This window comes from Pieris napi, chromosome 9 (genome assembly GCF_905475465.1).
Source record: "Pieris napi chromosome 9, ilPieNapi1.2, whole genome shotgun sequence".
Classification (NCBI taxonomy): Eukaryota; Metazoa; Arthropoda; class Insecta; order Lepidoptera; family Pieridae; genus Pieris; species Pieris napi.
The window spans coordinates 6,793,378-6,813,554 of NC_062242.1; the positions used below are offsets into that span (position 1 = coordinate 6,793,378).

The 20,177-nt window shown below is 35.1% G+C and overlaps 1 protein-coding gene across 4 annotated transcripts in view; it reads left to right on the plus strand.

Moving 5' to 3' along the window:
- Positions 1-20,177, plus strand: part of LOC125052730 (protein bark beetle) — a 42,882-nt gene that overhangs the window by 13,717 nt on the left and 8,988 nt on the right. For all 4 annotated transcript variants that reach the window (XM_047653730.1, XM_047653732.1, XM_047653731.1 and 1 more), the window contains exons 2-7: positions 10,003-10,163; positions 10,398-16,606; positions 17,309-17,520; positions 18,078-18,213; positions 18,886-19,105; positions 19,510-19,635. In XM_047653730.1, the coding sequence (XP_047509686.1) occupies positions 10,003-10,163; positions 10,398-16,606; positions 17,309-17,520; positions 18,078-18,213; positions 18,886-19,105; positions 19,510-19,635 (7,064 nt within the window). The remainder of the gene's footprint in view (positions 1-10,002; positions 10,164-10,397; positions 16,607-17,308; positions 17,521-18,077; positions 18,214-18,885; positions 19,106-19,509; positions 19,636-20,177) is intronic.

A 20,177-nucleotide genomic window follows, 5' to 3' on the forward strand; every position in this document is an offset into this window, starting at 1 on the left:
ACTGGGGTAGACTAAATCTAGTCCAATTTAACCCCAAGAAGACACAAGTATGCGCGTTTTCCGCTAAAAAAACTCCCTTTGTCGCTACTGCCCTCTTTGAAGACACTCTCCTTAAAGCCTCAGCTAGCATCGGGATACTGGGCGTTGACATATCGAATAACGTTCAGTTTCGCGGTCATCTGGAAGGAAAGGCTAAATTAGCCTCCAAAAAGCTTGGTGTGCTCAGCAAGGCGAGACGGTACTTCACTCCGGGCCACCGCTTGCAACTATATAAAGCGCAAATTCGGCCCTATATGGAGTACTGCTCTCACCTCTGGGCGGGAGCTCCCCAGTACCAGCTCCTTCCACTTGACCGTATTCAACGAAGAGCGGTTCGAATCGTCGACGACCAGTCACTTTCCGTGCGGCTTGATCCCTTGGCGCTGCGTAGAGATGTGGGATCTCTCTGCATCTTCTACCGCATTTACCATGGAGAGTGTTCAGAGGAATTGTTCGGTCTAATACCTGCAGCTGAGTTTCATCATCGGACGTCAAGGCAAAATACAAAATACCATCCGTATCACCTCGACGTCCGTCGTTCCACAACAGAGCGTTTTCTAAGGCAGTTTTTGCCGCGCACCACCACTATGTGGAACCAGCTGCCCACAGAAGTATTTCCGAACCAATTCGACTTAGGACTAGGACTTACTTCAAGAAAAGAGCGTACCAATTCTTGAAAGGCCGGCAACGCACTTGCGAGCCTTCTGGCATTGTGAGTGTCCATGGACGGCGGTATCACTTAACATCAGGTGAGCCTCCTGCCCGTTTGCCTCCTATTACATAAAAAAAAAAAAAAAAAAAAAATGCTGAGCTATTGTTGATACCTATTTCTCATACTAACATAAGTATGAGAAGATAATATCAGTATAATGTGATCTCTTGGTGGTTTGCGGTTCGCTGGCGCAATTAAAATTAATTATAAAGAAAAGAAATACATATAAAGGTATGTCAGTAAGAAGACTATGCTCGGTGATCCTCTACGCGATCGAATTAGTAGAAGACATCCGTTGAAGAACTAAACGAGATAGGTACCTATGCAGAGCGCGGGGAACAAGTGGTACTGAAAATCTGGACGACAAGAGGTTGTAACAATATTAGCGTTTTAATATAATATTAAGCCTTAAAACACTTTACTCGTCGTTTATTACAAAAAGGATTCTCGATAAGGCGAAATTAATTTTCTTTATAGGTAAGTTGGTATTATTAGTCTCTCTATGCCTTTAACAATTGAAATAAATATTTTTCTAGTATCCATGCCTAACAATGGTATGTAGGACATTGGGAATAAGCTAAAATAATAACAATTGAATATGTATAGCTCTGTATTCTCCAGTGTTTTAAATTTAGAATAGTTCATATTAGATTTGCTTAACAATATTAACGATAGCGATTTGTTGCGCATATATATGTAAACAAAGATTTTTTAAAGTAAATTTATATTTGATAAAATAATACATTTTATAATTACTCATTATGAATCATGTGATATTCCGGATATCACTAATTTAGGTTGGATGATTAAATTCATTATCAGTCGTGGACTAAGTATTAAGTTGTTTAGTGAATCATTTCTGTGTGGTATTTTCTCTTCCTCTAATATTTGCAAAAGGAAGAACAAAATTACATAGCGCTCGACGGTGTGTTCATATTTTTGTGTATGCAATATGCCTCAAAAAATATAATTACTTAGTTTAAGTCTCGAGAACATCTCGGTTATTTTATCAAAACATGGACGAATTCATCATCGAAGTAACAATTATACGAAAGGTGGCTATTGATATTCGCGACGTTATGTAGAGTTAAGAAACTATACTCAATAAACCTATTACTTAGTCAGGCTTAGTAATGCCTGTTTTTTAATAATGGGGTGTCATACGATCTGACTCAGTTACGAAAGGTCAGATAAAACCCATATAATAATGTCTTACGTTCTATACTTTAATTTCTATATACTAATAGTAATTTTTACCGCTTTTGAGGTGAACTTTTTAACCCTCCATATTTAAACAATGAATTATTTTGTTATCAACTAACATTACCAGATTAACTCTATAATAAAGCCAATAACACGTTATTCGAATATCAATCGTGCGAAGGTGTGCCGTATCTGAGTGAAATATTAATGTCAATTAAAGGTTCATGACTTGTGTCTGAAAAGGAATCGTGCCTTGTTCATATGTGCCTATGAAATGTCGACTTGCAAGAGTCTTTTGGCGAATGCTACATTTTTATTAGGGTATGTTTCTTTGCATTCAGATCGTATCTCTTATAGCCGTGGATACTGGAGTTATCTGCTCGCCCCTAAATTGTAATATTTTTATTGCAAAAGCCGCACAAATTGTTATGCGGTTCTAATAGTTAGAAGTTAAAAGTTATGTTTTGAAAGATTGGTGCATACAATTTGTGAACCTAGGTACAAATATTCTATATCCTATAAAAAAGTTTTTTTATAAAATATTGAATAATTGTTATTTATATATAGGTCATGATCAGTATAAATAATACAACATATTATTGAAGGTAATACAATAGGTTTTGCGGTATAGATATAAAATCTCGATACCTTGCAGCACAACAACTATTTTCCATTCACAAAGGATTGCAAATTGCAACTCTTGCGCAAGTTCACAAGATGTGTCTGGGATTTGCTAAAGGTTCGAAGGTGGAATATTTCAACCTATTTTATTGTAATACGTTGAAAAATACTAATTAAGAAATAATTCAGCTATAGAAAATAGGTGTCTATATTTAAAAAAATTCTTGTAAAACTGTGATATAATTTCAATTTATACTATTTTTTTAAACATCGGCATCGTGGCTAACTCCATGGATTAAAAAAAGATTTGCATAAAATATTAACTACGATGAATGTACCGCGGTATGTGGGTGTCAAGGATTTTTAAAAGCATGCAATAAGCGCGCGTCCATGATTCAAAATTTTTGTTAATTTTAAGAATATTTAATACAGCATAGTCGTATTGCAAGTCGAGATACTATTTATGAATTTTTTTCACATTGACGAATTATTATCTGTTCGTACCACGTCCATGAACAATGCAAACATTACAACTATCCATGGACTGCATGTACTCGTATAGCACTTTCTTCAAAGTGACTTGATAATTTGCCGACCCATAAAAATACTGCGAAGTAAACTATTTTAGTATTTATTGACATGTTCTTTATCAAGCTAATAAAAATAATATCTCTTGAATTGTTATTTACGGAACTCGGAAGCAAACGATCACGTTTCGTTGACGCAATGAATCGCTGAATGTTGATCACTTGATAACTCGCATTCCTAACAATTTATTATCGTTATCTTAACTCTGTTCTGATAACCCACTTTAACAGGCTAGCGTTAGTAGGGAATTAGGAGATTTCTTGACTGTTTTGTAACAAGCAAGTTCGGCTTTCGGCATCTAACTATGGTGATGTGGAAAATCTACTTAATTATATGGAATTAGTAAAATAAAATATTGTAAACTTATATTGACTTACCTTACCGTAATGTAATTTAATTTGGTTCATTATTTAATTTTATATATTTTTTTCTTAGTTTCTTGTTCCTTGCCCGTTCTTCTCAGAACAAGGCTTCCTGGTAGTTTTGCGAACTGATGGCGTAGTCTTGCTCTTTCGCGAATTTTGTAAACGTTTTTGACATTCTTAAGCATGCGAATCTAAACTGAATAAAGGTATTTTGATTTGATTTGAGTATATATATCTTATGTTAATTAGTAAATATTAGGGATATAACAATTATGAATTTTTTGTAGGTCTGTATCTACACTTAAAATCATGAATTTATTTTTCCTATAGTTGGTATTAACTGGAGGCATTTTGAAAAGATATACCTAGGTACTCGTATATAGTCAGTATCATATAAATTGTTCACTGTATATACTCTGACTTCCGCTGCGACATAAAGTCCTCATCGCGTGGAATGTTAAACAGTCGCCGAACGAAGCTAGGGACACGTGTGTGATGGTATTTCAAGTTACACTTACGTTAAGAACTATATTTATCTGATATGTGGCGATGCCAAAACTAGAGAGTTTAAGCGCGAAGGATAAAAGGTTGTAGGTACTAGATTAATGGTAGCAAATAAAAATGTTTGTGATTTTTAAATCTGTCGATCTGAAATTAGTAATGGTGGCTGTACACACTCGGCGAGAGCCTCTCGCCGAGTCTCGACCGAGAGGACCGAGAGAAGAGCGCAGCCTGTACACACTCGTTACGTTATTTGTATTTAAAACACCGTTAATAATGGACGTGGAAACCGCTGCTGCTGTTTGTCTTTGTGCAATAAGTTATTATAATTTTCTTCACGTTTAGGTACCATAAAAAAAAATTACGAAGCCATGGCGAAGAAGAAGATGGTGGATGGTTACTATGCACCGCAACAGAAATAGGTAATTAGGTTCATAAAGTTACGTCCACGGTACGTAGCCATGAGTGAATCTCGCTTTTTCTTTAGTTCCTCAATTGGGATACCCATCGGCCGGCTTATTCGCATCCAAGCATCATGTAGAGATTGTTTATTTTTGTGTCCTACATCCTTCGGATTCCATAACAACGATTCCCTTTGGTAACACTCCAAAAACTCTAATTCGCGTTCGTTAGACCACATTGTGCGATACGTCCTGTCACAACCACAGTCATCGAGCAAGTGATTGAACGAGTGTGTACAGGTCGCTCTCGTTTTACTCGCGAGACCCTTTGACTCGTGCGCAAAAAACCGACAGGCGACCGAGAGAGGCGAGACCGACTGCGAGGAAGCGAGGCGAGACGAGAGCTCTACTGTACACTCTCGCCCTCGGCCTGTCTCGGGGTGTCTCGCCGAGTGTGTACAGCTACCATTACGGTTAAACGAGAGCATCAAATTATTGCATAACGATTTAAAAAATTGTGAAAGGCACTTCCCATAAACTTCCGTTGTCTCTTTAATCATTGGAGTTAATCAAAATTAGTTTAATTACTGCAGTTTTAGGCACACAATTGTTTTCTTTTCAACGAAATTTTAATACATTTACTTATGTATATAATAATACTTATTTAGGGTAGCAATTGCTTGCTTGCTCTATATGAAATTATGAGTAATTTTTTTATAGGCTTTTACAAATGTTGACGTTGTTACAATGATCGTCCACTATCTACCAGATAATCAACAAATTCAAGGTGAAAAAGAATATCAATGGCATTATCTTTGGCTTACAGATACTATACATTTATATATAAAACTTCTTAAACAGTTTAAAAGGCATTTATTTTATAATTTACATCGTCCCTTACTACAGCGTTACAGCTAATCTAGTAAAGTCCCGTTTTAATCGTTAAAAAAGGAACCAAATCATAAAACGGATAGAAAATTCAATGCAGTGTATACTTATACTGCAGAGAATAAATAAATTGACCTAATGGTATATATATACTAGAAAATAATTGTGGTAATAATTACTGTAGCTAAAGCTATGCCTAGCGCAAAACGATTAAATGTAGATAATATCTGAAAAGCATTGTCACGCTTTTCATGATCACAACCAGAGCGAGACGATGGTATCGCTGGTCGTGCTAAATGCATTAGGTACTTCATGTCACGTTTAAAGTAAAAAGCTCTCTGTAGGACATTGATTAAATGGTTTGTTCTAGCCAGCCATACAAAATCCTTTTCTATGGCTATGTTGTTCATTCATAGCATAGGATCTGCGGACTGCGTGTCTCAGTGGGATATTTGACAATATAAAAAATAAATATAGTAGTTATTAGTAGCAATCTGTCTAAAAGCTTTAAAAAAGAGTAAAATTAATTTAAAATTAAAAATATTGATTTTTACGTCAGTCACTTGACACAAAACGGTCACAGATTAGTCGACAATGACGTACCATGTGACAAATATAGCGTCTTCGCCTGTCAAGTCTAACAAACTTTGAGTTTAATTTCGTCGGAGATTGTTGTTAAAAAAATAATGTGTATTTGTGTTAAGAATGATAATTACAGATTTTCACGTAAAAGCTTGACGTTTGTTTCTTTGTTTACTAGCATTGTAAGCCCAATAGATGTCTTAAGTTGAACATAATTTAGGTCTTAAATGTGATCGACTAAAAACTAGTTAAATTTAACGGGTCAAATCTTAAAAAGGTACAAATAAAGCACTCTTACTTTTCTATATATAGCTTTTTATCGTGGTTATGTTTTTGTAAAACCCTAAATGCCACTGTAATGGTTTCACTAGCTGAACTGAATTAATAAATTCTTTAAGGTTCTTTTCAAGACTGTTTATAATAATTGTGAATTTTTAAGGATTATTATGATAGCTGTTTTAATTAAAACTCGTAGACTTCATGTTTGTAAATATAGCTAAATTGTGCATTTCTATACATGTACTTTATTTTAAATTATACACATTTTTTTCAGTGAAGAGAAAGTACATTGATTAAATTTGTATCGATAATTTCGCACATTTTGTACAACTGATATTTGCGTCATGGAGGTCGATATAACAGGTTTTGGTGCTAATGTTGCATGACGTCATCTTCAAATTACTTAAAAACAACTGGTAGTATCCGGCTTGATAATATTAAAATAATTCTTAAGATATTCTTCCATCTCCGGCACCTAGAAATTCCAGTCCAGTTCATCCATCCACTTACTTCTTTGCTACATTTCGTGCGTCGCCATATTAACTTACCTTATGTGTCTTTTAATTGCGCACATCTAAATATCCATTGTAACTAAGCCGGGATTCAAACCTACCACGTCAGAGTTGGGACGGGCGCATAGCATAAACAAATATCAGCTTTTTAAAAAAGTTGGTGTGCTTTCAGTTCGTTGAAATCTCTACTTTGAATTTTTCACATAAATTTTGAGGTTATGTGAAAAATGTGTGAATACAAAAGTTTTAGATCTTTTTATTACCTACAACTGTGCCATTTAACTTTCTTCGATAGGACTTTTAGTTTTTCCGGAACTCGAGATAAACCGTTTTTTACCCTCAAAACTCCCCCACCCCCTACCCCTTCCCGACCTGAGATCGCCCGTAAATTATTTTTCCTTTAATTTTTATAATATTCTCCTCTTTTTCCAATAGGTTTCATTCTACTATTATTTTTTTAGGTTTCAAAAATTATCGGCACTGGTCTATTACCTTATTCACAACATATACCTTGACTATTAGATTTGAGAACAATATTCGTTTAAAGTGTCTATCTAGAGAGTCTCCATATTAAAGTAAACTAAACTTAAGTTTGCATTAATAATAAAATGTTAGAGTCTAGAGTCTAGACTCTAGACTCTGCCTATGTAAGTAACAAGTGAAAGTTCTCACTTACTGAACTCATCTATAATCATCTTATATTGTTATTTGATTTCAAAAAATCCTTTACTACCAGCGGTTCTATTTTTTATCCCCCGCGTGCACTAACCCCGCTGACTCATCACATTCCTAGAGGCAGTCCTTGTTTATATGAAGAGACAATTTTTTGTCTATTTCGTAATAAAACCAGCCGTCCGTATCAATTTAATAACGGCTCTTAGACCTGCCTTAAATAACGTATCATGTTAAATGCAGTTTCATATTCAAGGCCTTACTATATAAAAATAGAAGAAGACATAATTAGTTTATTTGATCAAGCCTTATACAAAAAGTTATTTTGTATAAGCCTTTTATTTAAATTATTAAACTTAAACAAGGCCACATTCAACAATTCTGAAACTACCGATAATTAGCCTTGAATTCCATGCTTCAATATGTGTAACTAATCAATTAACTAACTTTGTCAATACATATTTTTTTATATTTTTGTAAGGATCAGGAACTATAAAGAGGTTTATTATATATAATTTATGGTTACTATCAACCATTTATAAACAGTCAAATAGTACCTACTACTTATTACACTATTTTTACTAAGTACTCATTGGTATCCTTTAATCAAATTGTAATCGCGATGTGGCCTAAATTTCTGTACTTAAAGAGTTAGATTTTAAATGATTCGGTTAATCTGTAAATCATAAGTCAGGAAAATTTTAGTGGAAATTTTAATTAAGTTAGTATAGGCATATTAAAGAAGCTAGTAGTGAATGTGTTTGAACACACATTTCAAAAAGAAAAATGTTACTGTACTTTACACAAAGGTGGCAATTTCGTAACAGTTAAGTCAGTCGTTCGTGACGTTATGAATGGGGTGCTTCTAAAGGCAGGAAGCTAAGTGCAAGGGCAATATTCATTAAACACATAGGTGGCTCTGATGGGCTTTTTTTGATGGATTATGTTAATTTATTGACTTTAAATACAGGAACTTTACATGTAAAGATTACATTGTGTAAACGGTTTTGACACGTTTTTATTACAAGCTGTATTTGATCTATTTAAGAGCTTAATGTATGCGATGACGCGATGTACCAAATACATGTTAATTATAAACAAATTTGGAACAATCTTATAAATTTATAGTAAATTGTTTTATTTCTAAATTACTCGTCTATTTTGAATTTAGAATTTTCTTAACCTACAAAGTAATAATAAAAATAAGTTGTTTGAGTTGGCGCCTGGTAGATAGTACCGATGACCCCAGAGCTGGTGCTTTCCTGGTCATCGAATAAGTATCGCAATACAGCGAGGAAATGCTGCCAGCGTTAACGGTACACTGCCACAGGGACCAAACTTTTTAAATTTGTTTTAATAATTTTTAACTATTTCTAAATTACTAAATATTCGAAATTTTAATTCAAAATATTTGCATAAATGCAATGCCAAAGTTCTTGAAATCGTTCACGTCGCTTGGGTCACCATTTTTAAATACAGTGTAAACTCTTTATAACGAATTTCAAGGGACCGAGCATCTTTTTCGTTGTAGACAGTTATTGTTATACGGAGCGAAAAGAAAAAGAAACCAAATTTAACCAATATCAATCGGTAAATAATTCTAAACACGTATATTCTGTTAACTTTGGCTGACGTCTTTTTTTGAGTATTTTGTGCATGTCTTGGGATGTGGTGGAATCATCTTCATAAAACAATAAGAATTTATTCTACAACTATCTAAGAATCTAATCTAATAATAATTGCACACGTGTTAATGCAATTAACAATAAAAAAGGCGAGACGGCTGTTCATGACCCCAGGTGTATTTCTTAGAAATTTCGTCACCTCAAAAAGTTTAGTAAGCTGATTTTAAAAACAATTACACTTAAGTATGTTGTTGATGTCTAAATATGAAATATTTCTTCGTAATAGAGAATAGCTGTTGCGTTATAAAGAGTGAATTAAAGTATGGGTAAAATCTTACTATACAATATTTTACGTTATAAAGAGTATTTCGTTATAACCAATGACGTTATAAAGAGATTACAGTGTAATAGTAATGTGTGTGGCGCTAGACAAGAACCGGTGGAAACAGACAATCCCCTTCAGATGTTTCCTTGCTGACCATGACGCACAGACATGAGCTAATATAAAGCTAATAGAGAGCTAATATAAAATCCCTTGTTTTGAGTGGACTGCAAATATCTGTTTTCACAGCCTTTTACTAACAATAAACGTATGTGAACAGTATAAGAGCGAACTTCGTGCAAATTCATATTTAAATCGATTATGTTTGGATGAACCAAGACAATGTTGTTTTGGAAAGAATTGCTTTATCGTGATGAAAGCGTCAATAATTAGAGGTATGAATCGCCGGACATGCGCCAGAGTTCATATTGTTAAGATGTTACGAAAACTAGGGGTTAGCCTACTGTGATTCCGGTTTCTGTAACAGTTATAGTTAAATGACTGTATTGTCTAAAAATATTGCTTATTTTCCATGGCGAATTGAATGAGGTTCAAAACATATATTAGCAATTTAATGTTTTACACAATATTAAGATTAAACATTAATACTTACGTAATAATAATAAACTTTATTCATAACAAAATATGGTTGTGATAAAATTGATCTACAATAAATGTTATTTCTATTTCAGGGCGAAACAGAAAGTAAAATAACATTTACCAGCACAGAGGAACGTCAATCTCCTAAGGCATTTCCAGACATACGTCTAGTTGATGGACCTTCGATTTTGTCTGGAAGAGTACAATTACTGCATAGAGGACAATGGAGATCTGTGTGTACAAATTCAAGAAAGTAAGTTCATTTTACTAAGTAATGTTTATAAAATCGCGTAAAGTTATAAAAGTCTTACAAAACAGATTGCTAAGATACTCCCAAGTTTTTTAATCAAAATAATACATGAACAAATTTCAATGATTGTTTTGTATTTAGTAATATTATTTACCAAAGTGTCATTAAAATTTTCACAGATGAATACGTTTAAGTACGTTGTTCAACCAGAAGTTAACATTTTCTTTGTTGTTCTAGTTGGACCGTTAACGACATGGAAACGGCTTGCAGGCAATTAGGCTTCATGGGTGGAACATTTTACAATTGGATGGATCGTCAGCCCGGTCGGCGTGCACGACTTTTGTTTGAAGAGCCCAAGTGTAAGGGCACAGAATACGACCTCTTTCAATGCGATTGGCAGTCACGACAACTCGGCTCCGGAGTCTGTGATTATCATCCCGATCTAGCTATTCAATGTCTACCTCATCATGATGACAACGAACTTAGAAACTACGGTACACATTGGCGTGGATTACGCTTCGAAAATGCAGTGTACGAGAGAATATTGACAGCGGAAAATACTCTCTATGTCCCCACTTCAATGTCAAGATTATCTCACATAGTTGTAAAGAATGCAGGATTGGGTAGAGATAACAACGCGACGAGCGCGATTGACGTTATTGGCGTGCCTCCAGTAATGGAAGATATTGAAATATCCAATTCAGCTTTCAATGCCATCAACGTGACATCACCTAACGCACCGATAGTCATAAACAACTGTACGATACAAAACAATAGAGGCTACGGCGTTTATGTTAATTCAACCTACGGCATGACCAAGATAGAAAATTGCCTGATTCACGACAACGGTGGCGACGGAATCAAATACGTGGTGCACGAAATGAATATTGACGAGCGATTTGATCGTGCAGGAGTCTTTGATCTTTGTACTCTCGCATCTACACCTAGTCAAACGTTTCCCATAACGATGTCTATAGAACAGTCCAGATATTCAAACATGGAACGAGATTGTCATCAGAAATTTTATACGAGATCCGATCACGTTCTAACACTGAGCTTTATAAAGCTTTTAACAAATAAAAATGACACTGGGCATATCTATGTCTATGACGGTTTAACTGCTGAAGATAAGTTATTAATGGCATTCAGTATTCGAAATTATACACGACCCCAAAGTGTAACATCCAGCAGAAGCAGAATGTATGTGAGATTTCACGCTAATACTAGGACAGATATTGTTGGGTTTCTTCGATTGACGTCAGGGATAAGCAAAACTTATGATTTGAATGTGACCGATTCTATTATTTCGGATAATAATGGTCGAGGTGTCGTAATTGAAAATTTACGATCCCAAATTCATATTCATAGAACTTCGATTTCAAATAATAACCACGTTGCCGGACTGCAAGTTGTTAATGGGGCAGGCGATGTCAACATTACGGAAAGTAGAATATCCTTCAATCAAGGTGATGGAATTAACGTCACAGTTACTGGAGGAAACCGCAATATATCTAGGAGTATTATAAGCTCCAACCAGAGATACGGCATAGCAGTATGGATAAACAATACACAGGAAACTGAATATATTCCAACAAATCAAACAACTGTAGTTGAATATTCAGAAATATTTAAAAATTTAGATATCGGCATATTGCATGGAAATTTTTGTGGTGACAGTTGGATTAATGTAACTGGAAACTGGTTCAATTCAAGTACAGAGAGCACATTAGATATAGCTACATGTTGGCTTTATAACGAGCCGCGTAAATTGCTAAATCTGCAAATTGGGCACAATAGATTCTACCAAAACCTTCGTGTTCCTATTAAAATTCAACCTGCCATAAATGTAATGGGGAAAATAGAATACAATTACTTTGAGCATGGAGAATATGGTGCAATAATAATTCTAAACAGAATAGAAGGAAAGTATTTAGAGGAATTTGAGAAGCTCCCAGCCCAATTTAATATTCAGCACAACTATTTTTTCGGTAATCAAGGACCGTTTGTCGTTAATCTTGGATTGTCTCCCTACAGTGATATTCAATATATATTATTTTCAAGAAATTATTTAAGAGACAATAAAATAAAAGAACCTTTTGAAATTAACGATGGATCACCACAATTAACACCTAGAAGCCGGGTGGCTGCTACAATAGTATTGGCATCAAGTAATATTGATGTTTTTAGAAATATAATTCAAAATCCAGAAGCTCAATACGAAATAGGTTCTCATGTGGAAGACCAAAGCAAAATACTTAATTGTACATATAACTGGTTAGGTTTTGGTGAAGAAGAAAAAGTTTATAATCGATTATTTCACAGAAAGGACAGATTTAATTTAGCAAAAATTTTGTACATGCCTTATTTATTACACAGCAGTAACCCTGGTGCTACTCAAATTAATTATAACTCGTTGTATGTTCCACAGTTTAATGTGCCTGGTACCAACATTGTTGGTGGAGAAGTTGAGGGTATAGAAATATTACGGCAAGGAGAATATGATGTGATAAAAGATATAAACATTCGACCAGGTGGCAAACTAATTCTACAATCTGGTGTTACATTGAAATTCCCACCGGCTATTGGAATGATGGTCGCTGGAAAGCTAGATGCCAGAGGTAAAAGACCTAATGATATTTCATTTACTCTTAAAGAAGAGGTTGTAATGAGTAATGATACTGTATATGAAATAGATCCAGAAGTAGAACCAACAACTCCTGGATATATAGAACCAGTTGTTCCAATAAGACTACTAGGCGGTAAGACTCAATTTGAAGGTCGGTTACAAGTACGTGTGGATGGCAAGTGGGGAACTGTTTGTAATTACAAATGGAATATTATAAATGCTGCCTTGGTGTGCAATCAACTTGGATTAGCTCTAAATCCTGAAGATTGGTTTCTAGAGCCTAATGAAATACCAAATGCTGGTCTCACTGAAGACGTAGTTTTATCAAATGTAGAATGTACAGAGTTCGATAATGATATAACAAAATGTAAAGCAGAGACAATAGATAGTTTTGAAAATTCATGTACACATGAAAATGACGTAGGCATACGCTGCTATGAAACAAGTTGGGCCGGAGTTCGTTTTAGTGTAATTGCGGAACGCGCTGATCTGCAATATGTTACTATTGAAAAAGCCGGTTTGCTTGATTATTCTTCAAATGTTTTTAAGCCAGCTCTCCAGATAGATTTTGCTCGACATGGTTTAGAAAGCGTGCGGATTGTCAACAACTATCATGATGGGTTAGGTATATTATATTCAGATCTGTATGGTGCAGATGCCGTAAACACTATTAGAAATTCTGAGTTTAGTAATAATAAAGGTAGCGGTATAAGCTTTAAGCAATTGGGTCTGAAAGTATACAGTTCTATTATTGAAAATAATAAAGTAGCAGGAATATTCCATAATCCACACTTGACCGGAGCCCAACAAAGAGAATTAGCGGGTTGGTTTAATTTCGATCCTAGTTTTAACATGGATGAATCAAGCTATCGACCTATTATAATACCTGAGTATCAAACTGATATTTCTCTTGCTAACGGTGAGACCAGGCATATTGTTTTCAATAAACAATTTGGAGAAAATATTGTTAGGACTTATAACATCAAATGCAATCCTGGCTATGTTCTTGGATTGCAACTACTAAATCCTATTCACAATTTTTCAAGTGAAAGTATTTGCATATATGACTCGCAAAATATTAACGAAGGAAGTACTATATGGTGTCTGGATCGGGATCTTTCAACTTTCCCAACAACAAGTAATAGTTTCGGAGTAGTATTAAAATATAGTAGTGGTTATAATGCATTGGGTGGAGTCATCTTAGTGGTGAGTACTATTGTAGCTCCAGTTCAAAACATCCGTAACAAGATAATAAAAGGACCTGTTCCGACACTTACGATCACAAATTCCAAGATAAGAGGAAACACCAAAGGAATCATGGCTTTATACTATAACAGATACTTAAATGAAATTGGCGACCATTTTCTTAGAAAGGCCAATGAGACTATCAAAATTATAAATTCTGATATCACACGTAATTTAGAAGAAGCAGTGTACATTAATACACCATTTTGGGATATACATGAAAGCAATATAACTGAAATAACAATAATGATTAATAAAACCACAATCACTGATAATGGCAAAGGCATCTATCACTTTGCACGAGACTTGAGAAGTTCAAATAATTTATATCATTATGTACTTCAAGATAACACTATTGAAAGAAATAAATATGGCGGATTCGATATTGCTCTTCCATATGTTTGGAAATATAATGAAAATTTCACACATTCGGTCTACATGAACAACAATACTTGGAGAAATAATTACAACTTTGGTTTAGTCATTGATGGACATTTTGCAGAAGTTAATTTGACCAAAAATATTTTTACAGACAACATTTGTTATAGTGGCTTGATTTCTGTCCGTGGTATGGAAAAGAAAATGAAGATCGATGGTAATTTAATTGAAAGAAATAATGGGAGATTCATGGTCCAGTTTCACATGGACAGTCAAAGTGAAATAATGGGATTTGTTTATGCGGTTTTTGTTTATAATCAAGTCAGAAACAATAAATATTCTCAAACCAACCGAGGGTTGCTTGTAACGAATATTGAACCAACATATGTCATAGGGTTTAAAGGTATACAAAAAGTTAAAGTCTCTAGAAATCTATTCGGAAATAACGCCGTCGAATATTCATTAGTGGCTGGTATAAAAACAGCAAAAACTAACAATCTTTTGGATGTAACAGAAAATTGGTGGGGTTCTACAGATGAAAAAGAAATACGGAAACAAATATTTGATTTTGATGACTGGAATAATCACGCTATTGCGACCTACTTACCGTATTTATTAGAAGATAGCTTTGATTCTAGTGTATCTGTTACATTTACACCAGAGAGCATTGTTGATGTAAATGAACTTGGAGGTCGCCTATCATCTGATCTCATTTTGGATCCACGAATTGACCCTTACATAGTAAAATCAGATATAACAGTTATGCCTGACGTTACTCTCACTGTAAATCCTGGAGTAATACTAGAATTTGCACCTAGTGTTGGCATCCTAGTAATGGGAACTGTAAATGCAATTGGCCATAGTCATATGCCAATCATAATGAGGCCAATCACACGTCACAACACCGAAAATCGTATAGAGAAAAGGGATATTAGTCAATATTCAACGAGAAATGTAAAACATAGGCAACAGAGGCAGTTAGAATCACTAGTTGTTCAAGATTCGATACGTCTCTGCACTGGAAGGAATTGTTCTAATAATGTTAAGGATATAGACAGAAAAACTGAAGGATTTTTAGAATACTACAATAAAACTACGTTACAGTGGGTTCCGATGTGCGATAGTCGATTTACTGAAAGAAACGCACAAGTTGTTTGTCGAGAGTTAGGTTTTGATCCAATAAACGTATTTTTCGCTCACGATCGCCGAGTTGAATACCACAGTAACTCGTTATCTAGAATTTGGTCGTGGCCAGAACCCTTACAATGTGTAGGTATTGAAGAGCGTTATGAAGATTGCCCTATTCGACTAAACGGACAACTTTACGGACACAGGCATGAGTGCAAATGGGACTCTGATTTTATCTTCCTACATTGTGGTAATCGGAACTTGGAAGAAAACCTTGATTATTGGGGAGGAATAAGATTCACCAATCCAGAGTTTGAATATTCACTTTACGAACATAGAATTCATGATCATCACACACATGAAACGATGAAGAAAGTTGAAAGTACACTTCGGAATATTCAAATAATTGGGGCGGGAATTTTGCATAACGAAAAATCGCCAGCCATTCAGAGTATCATAAAGAATCCGCAAATACGAAACGTTAATATAACACAATGTGCGCACCATGGCATCAATATAGTTTCTCCCACTGACACGATTGATATGCGATTTAACTCTCTGGTCGACATTCTTGGAGAAGGGGTTAACGCTATATCAATGACTGGCGAAGGTAGAGAATCTGAAGAATCCAGCTTTACACCCCTGAAAGACCTCAATTTACCTTATCATTTGTTTTCATTTATCGATATATGCGACAGTTCTAAAGTCATTACAGTTGAAGAGAGGGTAATTCTATATTACAAGTATGATAATAATCCTGTGAACTGTGTTAAGATATTCAAGAGTATATATCGTGTGAAACCTTTTGGATTTAGACTACTCCAGTTTAATCTATTCAACCATACGCTCAATTATGGAAAACGAGATTCTATTACGCTTTATGATGGAGACATTTATAATATCACAGCACCTCAGATTGGATACCTAGAGAATGGGTCTCCTGATGAAAAGAAACTGTTTAAAAGTGAAGGTGCTAGTTTAAGTGTTAAGCTCTTTGCGAATGGTGCATCGTCTGTTCATGGTTTCATTGCGGAGATTGTAACATTACCAATATCAGCAATAGGGATCAGTAAGTATTATATTAAATATCTTAATATATATAAATTACGCGTCACATTGTTTGTCCTAAACTACTTAACCGATTTCAATCAAATTTGCACACCGTGTGCAGTTTGATCTAACTTAAAAGATAGTTTACATATATATAATTCTACTGTACGTGTATATGCCACTGAACTCTTAAACGGCTGGACCGATTAGAATGATTTTTTTTGTATGCGTTTGGGTGGAGCCCTGGATGGTTTAGATTTAAAAATCAGCCCGGCAGATGGCGCTGCAGTTTGAATTTTCATACTTTGTTTAATATCCTAATCGCTTGAAATATGCAGGACAACGTCTGTCGGGTATGCTAGTCTAATATAATTCATTTTTGATTTTACCGTAGACATTATATCGTGTATAAGCGTTTACGTAGAATTTGATTAAAAGTATAAAAAAGGCTTCGATGCAAACAAACAAATTTCAAATTTTCAATGAGTATGGATTATTCTAGTGAAGCATAAGCCAAAGTACGCCTAACCTTGGTAACAAAAAACTTCCAGTTTCCTTAAATATTCGAATGCGTATTCAATAGGTACCTACCTTACTTGAACTTTCTACTATACTATAGCAAACAATGCAGTACTTCCACAAGGCACGGCTTAGGTTTACCGTACAAAATCGTATTGGTCACTGCTCCATAATGTTACCAATATGTGGATATGTATTTCAGATCGAGACGTCCAGCATAACATATCGAGCAGCGTCTTCACAAGAAACCGTGATGGAGCAATCACTTATCAATCGGTGGGTGAAGTGAATCCTCTTGTGGCGATAATACGGAATGAATTCAATGATAACTGCCTGAAATTATACGGAAACTTCACTACTTGTCAAGCTGCTGTGAGGGTAGATGTGCAAAACACGCAAACACTCGTTTTTAGAGTAAGTATACATGTATTTTCGACCCAACAGATTCTACATTGTAATCGAATCTATCATTTCTACATACTCATATTCATCCAATATGGGATAGGGAGTGTTCAAGTATTACGTAAAGAATTTTGGGAGGGGGGGGGGTTTCATTTTGTAAAACGTTACGATGCGGGGCGGGGATTGAATTACACGTTATTGTTAATATTATTTTCGACTTACACCACATAATAGTAACTGAAGAGTCACTAGGTGGTCACGAAACGTTTTACTATACTTGGATACAGTACTGTAGGTACTAGGGTACTGAAAAACGTTACGGCGAGTTACATGGGGGGGGTCAATAACCTCCAAAAATTGCGTTACGTAATACTTGAACCCTCCCATATAGAGTTCGCAAGAAGGTTGTCTACTTGACGCGTGTTAGTAATTTTTCGTTTTTTTTCGACTAAACGTCTAGACTTTTATCCGCCGTTTTAAAATATTTTGTTAGTTACGTGCTCAAACTAACTCAACTCAAAAATTGTGTATTTACTACGGTAGAATTTATGAATTTAAATTATTTCCAGAACAATTTAGTACGCAATAATGTTGGTGGTTTGTTGGCGAGAGCTGATTCTCGAGGCTCAGCCACATCGCTACGAGGATGGATACACAATAATTTATTCTATGCGAACCATGATCTTCCCTGTCTTCAACTTGAAGGTAATATTTTGATTTAGAAGGATAGAGATTTTTTTTTGGGTCAGCAGGCAAACTAGGAGGGGAGCACTTTGAATTAAGTGATAATGGCCGCCCGTGTACACCTGTATCGCTGGGGGCAAGAGGATGTGTTGCTGACCTTTCAGGGAATGGTCGCCCATTTCTTGAAGCCCCCTAAGTCGTATCGATTCGGAAATACCTCTACTGGCAGCTGGTTCTACAAAGAAGTGTTGCGCAGACACACTGTTTGATTGGTCGGAGATCCAAAATTTTAACATGAAACGATGTAGCTGATTTGATAAAATAAAAACCAGTGGTGCTACAACCTTTTAGTGCTCAGATTAGGGTTTCAGATTTCTGTATCTGATCATTCGTCATCATGTCCAACAGCGAGGTGGTGTTAGGATAATTGATTCTTATAAATTATTATTGTTTTATTCAATTGAAAAAGAAGAGAAAACGGTATTAGACATCAGACTCATATAAAAACCGGATCTGGTGGTTTGCCATTATTATCAATATAAAAAAACATCCTCACCGTACAAGTGAGTGTTAAATGACAAATAGTCTATTGATGCATAGCCCCGGTTCGAACCTACGACCTCAGGGATAAGAGTCACACGCAGAAGCTAGGCTAACACGGCTGCTTTGATAATTACTTACGTTTACTTTTAGGTCGACAATCATCACCGTACCAGGAAGTAACAATCTACAGGAACTACTTCACACGTAACCGAGCCAGATACAAAGATGTCATCGTCTTACGACAAGTTGTGTCTAACTTCACTCACAACTATGTCCATGATAACACAGGAATGAGGATTTTGGAAATATCGGGCTTTGACAAAGTGCGCCTGCCCATATATCAGACTACATCGCATAATGGATTCTATAAGTAAGTTAAAAATATTTTAAAAGATATTATTTTTAGCTAAAAATCCTCATACCGTATATAAAGAAGCGTTTTTATCCATTAAAAAGTTTTACTAAAGTTTATAATACTTGTGTATACGAAAGTCAATATCATGATGAGATTAGCTTTATATAAACCTGGTCTCTCAATATAATATTCGTTATTTCTTGGGTTTTAGCACAGAACCATAAACAAGGTAAACACCATTTTAAATAACAAAATACATATCAAGATACAATTTTCTTGCTCTTGTTTCTATCAAAACCTTTTATTTTGTTCAGCGTCACTATCGGAATGTAAGCAATATAGAAACTCCATCAAACATTTTACCACTTACGTACTGTACAGTACGCAGGTACTTTAAAAGGATTTTATATATATTCCAGAAACTACGCATTGGACCGCGAATGCCGTGCCACTGTAGTAGCGGGTACGGCAGGCCAACATTACGTCGACAATATTTTCTTCAACCCTGATAATGACTATGAAATGGTCACAGTCAATCGATCCATGTAAGTGCTTTTGTTTATTTTCATACAATATCAATCATATAGATCTTCTACTCTCCCGTTAAAGAGTAACCTCGGAGCTTCCCTAACGCAGCCTACGAACTACCCGATTCAGTATTAGTAGGTGCTACCCACCTAATGTCTTAATTGTTTCAGCGATTGGGTAGGTAATACCAAGACCAGTCTAGCGGTATTAGTATATTATAATTTTATATATATTTATGAATATATGTATGGTTGTCCATTTGAAAATAATGTGCAATAATATATAATGTAACAGTTTTACTCGTACTATCTCTTGCCCTCTAAATTTTCAGTGGTATATTAACAATTGTTATTATTTGAACTCGGCTCCGCTTGTCTTTCCGTTAACGGAAACACATTTAAGCTTCCATTGGTCTATGGTTAATGTATTTCTATCTTTACTGTGGTTTAAATAACCGTTAACCCTTAATAAAAGTAGTACAGATTTTAATTAAAATTATTTAGAAATTGTATTTGTATATAATCAATTATGTCTAATTATGGTATAAAATGAATATGTA